Below are 6965 nucleotides of genomic sequence, written 5' to 3'. Positions count from 1 at the left end.
AGTTCTCTATGGTTCTCTATGGTTCCCTGTGGTTCCCCATGGTTTCCTATGGTTCTCTATGGTTCCCTATAGTTCTCTATGGTTCCCTGTGGTTCTCTATGGTTCTCCATGGTTCCTCCAGCAGAGTTCCAAAGACTTAAGTTGTTCTGGTAGCAAATAGTGACGCATGACTAAGGTTGTTTTTCATTTACACGATAAGCATTTTTAAACATATTTAGTGTTGTTGAAGTGAAGTGTTTACTGAAACCATTTCTCAGTTTCAATAATTGATATGCTGCGTTTATTCTATTTTCAGTGAACACAGCATCTTTACTATTTTCCTAATATCAGGATCACTTCAGGAATTGCATTGAAGCTTGTAAGTTCTGCTGTGGCTTCATATATGAGAGAGAGGTCCGCTTCTGTGATGCTGAGTTTCAGCGTGTAAATAAATAAACCTCCAGAGAATCCTGCAGGTCATCTCAGCCAAAAATCCCCACATTTCAACCCGTCTGGTTATGACTGAGGAACAAAGGGCCCTGAGGCCATTCCCCAACTCTCTGTGAACGGCACTCACGGCCAATGATCAATGATCATGATCATTCCCACATCAATGATTATAAACTGGGCAGCACGGTGGTTAGCACTGTTGCCGCACAGCAACAGTGTGGAGTGGAGTTTGCATGTTCTCCCCGTGTTTGCGTGGGTTCCCTCCGGGTACTCCGGCTTCCTCCCATTATCGGTTAATTGGATAATCCAAATTGCCATTAGGTGTGAATGTGCGAGTGAATGGTTGTCTGTCCCTGTGCGTTAGTCCTGCGACAGACTGGCGACCTGTCCAGGGTGGACCCCGCCTCTCGCCCTATGACAGCTGCGATAGGCTCCAGTGGAAGCGAATGGATGATTATAAACTGACCTCCCAGCCCATCGTTCATCAGTGGTGCTAGTTTCAGTCAGTCTAAGGTTGGAAACCTGCAGACTGACTGAAGGAGTCACCTGGTGATGATGAAACCTTTCTCTACGTCCAGATGAACAGGAGGTCTGCTGATTCAGTCACAGCATTCTGCCTTTTGTTCGCTTTATGTTTAAAAAACATTAAAAATCCACGGTGGGCTTAGCACACAGACGGTACCAACGACGACTGTACCTCCTCCATCTACAGAGGCAAACAAAGTGAACCTGGATGAACTGGTGTGGGCTGCACTCCTCCTCTGATTGGAGTTTAAATTAAGTGGATGAGTGTCCCCAGTGTCACTGATATGCCACCACAGCGAGCTCAGCTACGGCCCAAAACGCCGGTTTGCACAGCCCGTGACGTAAAGGGTGGTGTTCCATGACCTGGCTGGTGTTCGGTGCAGAGTTCAGGTGGAGTTGTTACGGCGTCCTGACTTATTACACGAATGTTTTTACACCTTTTCGTACGGGTTGGGGAAGCGACGATTTTGGGCTCAGATGGCCTGCTGCTCTGGGACAAGTGTTCTCTCGAGCTGCTGCCTCTGATCTCAATATTATCAAGTGTGAACTTGAGGCTAATAAGGGACGTTCCAGTACATGTATTTCTAATGTACAAGTTAAAATGAAGTGAGATACTTAGAGGTAATAATAACTAAGGATCAGCAAAGAAGAAGATGCTTAAATCTGGACGTAGACTCAACCAGCGGCTCCGGACAGAACTGATGAGTAAAGCGGAGAGAAGCTCGGCAGCTCCGTCGCTGCATTATCGCAGACTCATGATTTAAACCTGTTCTCATGAATGCATGTGATAAAGCTAAGCTTTACGGATCTTAGCACTTTAAACGATGCAGATGAATTGGCTACAACATTCACAAACACATCCCAGCTGCTGGACTCTTATTCCCCTCCATGTGATATCCAAACTAATGCGGTTATGATGTCGATCAAATCCCAGCTAAGCTTATCTGCGTTTCATCGCTGGGCCTTTTTATCATCCATAAACATGCTTATTGTCAGCACTGTAGACCTCAGCCTACCTGGGCGCGGCGGCGCGCTCCATCTCCCCCCGGTAATCTTCCTCCACCTGACACATCGCAGCCGTTAGGAGAGGAAACAGCAAGCAGCCAAAGCGAGCTCCAACTGCCAGATCAGTGAAAGCTCCAGCAGCTGATTCTTTTCATCAGCAGACCAGCACTGACCCACTGCCTCCACACCACAGGCTCGTGTCTGAATCGTGTCGCTGGTTGATGACGTAGGAAACGCTTCTTTGGTAGACCGTGATGTATGTCGCCACCTAGTGGTGTGGAGAGAAAGTGTTTTCTTGCAGACACAGGTGTATACGTCACTCAGGTGATGTGAACGTGTTACAGCGTGACCTCAGTGTTGCCGTTATGGCGCAGACATTGTTTTGTTGTCCCTGTCTTTAAGTATAAACAATATAAGTAGAAATGGGCTTATCATTTTATATACATTTCGAAATATAAGCAAGAAAACTAAGTACCAAACTGTAACTATTAACTATCTGATATGGTGACTTTGTATTTTAGATTTTCTCAGTGAGGTTTAAATGTTTTGCAACTGTAAGTGTTGTTTTTATGTACCCTCACATATCAATGAAACCCAGAATCATTGCAGAAAAACCGCTATCATAGCCTCAAAGAGACAAATGGATAAAAGCAATCATTACATATACCAGAAATCTCGTATTAGATGACAATGCACTATGCACATATTCAAACTAAAAACACACATTATCCCTGCTGATGGTTAGTTTAATGTAACCTTTCTTGCACAGGCTGTTGTTCCCCTGGTAACATAACATTACTACCTTTATAAATAAATGGCAACAACACGATTCTTTTAGGGTTTGGGGTTTTTTTTTAAATTAAAGACTCCAGAGATGGTTTAAATCGGATTCATAAGCTTTTAAGGTAGGCCACACTGATTGCCACGGAATGAGGAACAGGTGAGTGGGAGTGGCCAGGACCCCGGCCAGGTGCGGAACTGGGGAAACACGAGCCGCTCACTTGGAGCTTGACAGAAAAGCATAGCTGGTGGCTAAACATCTGTTAAAATACGTAGTTCAGATAATATTACTGTAGAAGGGAAAACAGGAAGAGAAACGTCAGAGAATAGAGAGTTATTAGAACACGCAGATGTAGATGATTCAATAAATGGACCTCTCAAATCAGAGTCACCTCGAAGATCAGGTTTGTTATCTAACGAGAAGTCAACTTTGTGACTAAAGAATATTATTTACAATAAAATCTGGGAAACGGAAAGAAGCAGTAATGGTAAAGATCTGCACGCCAGGCAAAGATGACACAGACACTTTTGAAATTGAAAAAGCACAGGGTACGATGTGGAGACAAGGTTTATTCATCCAAATGAGGAAGATGGCATCGCAGGGTGAATGTAGACAAGGATTTTCTCTCTGGAAGGCAAACACAAGTAAGGATAGGAAATAATTATTCTGAGAAGTATATACTAGTATGCATGTCTATAGTACAGTATGCCACTTAATATTAGAAGAGAGCAACTGACATTAAATCACCGGGAAAGCTTAGATGGTGATGGAGGCGCATCCAACTCGGGGAATGGTTAAACCCTGCTGGGTCTAAGAAAACGTGAGGAGTTTTGGTTGGACTGTGAAACCAAAAGCAATCAAGCTCAAGTTAAATAGAACCTTTAGCAGTAATACAGCTGTGGATACCTCCAGATGCTACAGTAGATTTCACTTTGGTGGAAAAGAGAAATGAGGATGAGGAGTTTACTTTAAACTCACGTACAGTACAGAAATATATTTGTGTATAACTGTATAGAGTAGCTTTTACTTTGACCTGAGTTTAATATCAAAGTAGGGAAACTGATAAATGATGGACTCGCTACACACAGGAGAAATGCTTGTAACCTTATCAGCCACTGGGTTGAAGACACCACACCATTAAGACCATCATTTGTTCAGATTCCAGTTCATCATTAGTAAGTTTACAATTCAGAAAGTAGACCAGATATATTCATCGAAATCAAACAGCTGGAGAAACGAGGAGACGGGGGAGGAGGAGAGGATGACTTCATGTCTCAGATTTGGGCACACTGGGCCGAAGCGCACACTCTTCATTTCAGGCAAACATTGGAAAGCGTGAGCACTGTGGCGATGAGGCAAAAGCAGCTCGTTATATGACACTGTCGGGAAGAAGGAAGACAACGGATTCAAAACCCAAACAGAATCGAACTGAAACTAGATTGAACTGATTTAGAAATAACTCAGGAAGTTATCAGGGAATATCTCTTCATCTTAGACAAACGCATTTGTATGATAGGCTCGATCCACATGCCAGACCAGTTGTTGGAGGTAATGCACCGAGCAGCCGCCATTAAACACCAAAGAAGAAGAACTCCAGCTTCCAGAAAGCGTCGCGCGCACAGGCTGTTTGTTGTGGCTGCCTCGCGCGCGTCCGCTGGCAGCGGACAGCGAGCGGCTCCGTGGCGCTGCGCGTTGCTTGCGCGTTGCTTGCGCGTTGCTTTCGTAGCTCACTTTGTTTGTTCAGCTCATCCTCGCGGCATCGTGCGCACACTCGCCAACAACACTCCCACTGTTTACTTGTTCGGCGTGTCTTTCTCAGCCGCGGAAAGGTGATGCTGTGCTCAGTGGAGGATTTTATGCCGAGCCAAAGCCATCATGTTTGCAGAACGTTAGTTCAAACTCCCGACATGAAGCACTAGCTACCAGCTGTCTGAGTGCTTGGACCGCTTCCTCTTTCGGGCACCGAGCAGTTGTCGACGATTTCAGGTCGTCTGCGGCTCCATGATGGCGATGTTTAGGAGCTTTGTGTCGGCGAGCTCCCAGCTCCGCCAGCAGCAGCCCAACGGCGGCCCGGGCTCGCTGGCAGCCCCGGCGGAGAGCATCGAGAGCCAGTTCTCCTGCCCCATCTGCCTGGAGGTCTACCACAAACCCGTCAGCATCGCCAGCTGTGCTCACACGTAAAGTAGCCGCTTGTTCTTCTGCTTTCTGCTGTCGTGCGTGGACGTAAATGACCGTGAACGGTCACTTTCATGTCCAGCTGTGGTCTTCTATCGAAGAACACATGTGTGTCTTTACAGCAGCTGACCTGAGTAAGTTTGTGTCCATCAGCATCCTCTGACGGCACCGAGCCCGAACACGACGATCCGTGCGCGTGCCTGCACGGAGTTTATATGTGCATGCACGCGCACACTTTCAGATGACAGTAAAATGTTTATAAACGGTAATTTATTCATTGTCAGCACTACAAGACTGTCATATTAAACTATAACTGTGCGTGACACCAGTAGGCCCACTGGTGAGCCTAGCAAGCAGAAGACCTAGAGTTCAATCTTGGCCTCATCCTCGGGTTGTGCCAGGAACTGGGTTCAAACCAGTTCAGCTACTTGCTGCAGAGAGCAGCTGAAAGCAGATGGAGTGTGCAGTGTTGTTCTCTCACGTTCCCCTCCACACACGTACAAAAGGGTTTAACATGCAGGACCTAAATGCCAGTCGTTTCTATTTTTAAAATGATGGCAACATCCTGTCAGTTTAAGACAAGAATGGATAAATATTTCACTAATCCAGATTTCAGAGTAACAGTCTCCAAAGGTTGAAGTGTACCGACGAGTGTTGGTTCCACACGGGGAGATTACAGGACTCTCTGAACAACAACGATGGTCTGCTTTTAAAAACTCAGCTTTTAGGTCACATTTCTGACTTTAATCTCAGAATGGTCAACAATATTTCTTCTCTTGACTTGGTCCTAGTACTCCTTCAGCTCATTTCGTGCTGATGCTCTGTTGACACTCGTGTTTGTGGGAGTTTTCTGGATAAACCCAGTGCTCTGAATCCTTTTCCTTCCTGTCACATTTGCTGGCTCTCAGTTCTTTGATTAAGTTGATTTCTTTTCTTCGCTCCTTCTAAGCTGAACTTTCAGCACGATGTCCCATCATGTGCATCACTCTCTGCAGCTTTGAATAATAATTTTAGATCTTCAGCATCTGTTTGTCATCTCTGTTTCTATTTTTGAATAAACTGTGTTAGAGACACACTTGACCTCAGTAAAGGTGGTTTGCAATCTGTTTCTTCCAGCCTTGAAGAGGCTGGTAAAGAGATGTCAGCTCTTTAGTGTGCTGAGACAGAAATCGTTTCAGCAGCGACACAGAAACACATAATCAAGGCTCATTTTATTTATGTTGTGTCAGCATAAATATCATATAGTCCTGTTTACATCAGGACTGGTTCACTGCTGCTGTCCTGCTGCAGTGACTCAGCGATGCTCCTCTCATGTTATACACTGTGCAGCATATTAGTCTTCGATTATAGTCGACTCATTAACACTCTGTGATGTCCTGGCTGTGAAATATCTGTAGTTTGCTTTATATACCTCCATTAAATGAAATATATTAAATATCCATTAAATTGAATCGAACACAGATTGTATGCTGTGGAGCGTTTGCAGGCCGGGTGAGTCTGCATCTACTCGCTGTAATCCAACACAAAGAGGATAGCAGACTACTCTGCTTCCTGGTCCCAACTCTGGATTGTCACATTTTGGAGGTTTTAATAAAGTTGGACAGATTTTTAGAAGTGAGAGCTGAACGTGTCCCTGCTGCTCTGACTGGGAAAGACCAGAGAAAACCACAAACTCCGACACTGTTTAGTTGCACACTGATTTAATGTTAATATTAGTGACCCGGGTGCCGTTACTACTGACGTGATGTTCTAGCTGAATGCAGTGACAGCATTCACCAAGCATTTATTATTAGCTGAAAATAACAAGCAGTGGAGGAATTTTACAGACCTTTCCATTTATGAATCACCTCAGTACACAAAAAACTCTATTGTGAAGAATAAAAATAATTATCCTGCAGAAAAATGTGTCCCCGTGTTCAATCAATTAATGTTAGTGCTTCATATGTTTAAGACTGAGCTCGTTTTAAATACTGTGTATACTGTTTAATGTGCAGCATCATATTCGTTCAATTCAGTTCATTTGAGTTTTATTTATACAGCAAATCACAAC

At 44.5% G+C, this 6965-nt stretch overlaps 2 protein-coding genes and 1 long non-coding RNA gene across 4 annotated transcripts in view; 1 reads left to right on the top strand and 2 right to left on the bottom strand.

Moving 5' to 3' along the window:
- Window positions 1-2205, bottom strand: part of ctu2 (cytosolic thiouridylase subunit 2 homolog (S. pombe)) — a 12153-nt gene extending 9948 nt beyond the window's left edge. The window contains exon 1 of the mRNA XM_005917042.3: window positions 1971-2205. Within this exon, the coding sequence (XP_005917104.1) occupies window positions 1971-2026 (56 nt within the window). The 5' untranslated portion in view covers window positions 2027-2205. The remainder of the gene's footprint in view (window positions 1-1970) is intronic.
- A 611-nt stretch (window positions 2206-2816) lies between these two features.
- On the bottom strand, window positions 2817-4264 carry LOC102301782. The gene is made up of 2 exons (XR_006054140.1): window positions 3488-4264; window positions 2817-3367 (listed from the first exon to the last, which is right to left on the bottom strand). It is a non-coding gene; the product is annotated as an uncharacterized LOC102301782 (long non-coding RNA).
- Window positions 4265-4405: 141 nt separating this feature from the next.
- LOC102301088 (E3 ubiquitin-protein ligase RNF166) overlaps window positions 4406-6965 on the top strand; it is a 10877-nt gene continuing 8317 nt past the window's right edge. Inside the window, exon 1 of one of the 2 annotated variants that reach the window (XM_042218706.1) lies at window positions 4406-4917. In XM_042218706.1, coding sequence (XP_042074640.1) covers window positions 4742-4917 — 176 coding nt within the window. In that variant the 5' untranslated portion in view covers window positions 4406-4741. The remainder of the gene's footprint in view (window positions 4918-6965) is intronic. The other variant, XM_005917044.3, reaches the window with a different exon arrangement.

The sequence above is a fragment of the Haplochromis burtoni genome, unplaced genomic scaffold (assembly GCF_018398535.1).
Source record: "Haplochromis burtoni strain Fernald_Lab_line unplaced genomic scaffold, NCSU_Asbu1 Contig_22, whole genome shotgun sequence".
Taxonomy (NCBI): domain Eukaryota; kingdom Metazoa; phylum Chordata; class Actinopteri; order Cichliformes; family Cichlidae; genus Haplochromis; species Haplochromis burtoni.
Note: the sequence above shows the minus strand (reverse complement) of the source record. Positions and strands in the feature narration are given on the sequence as shown.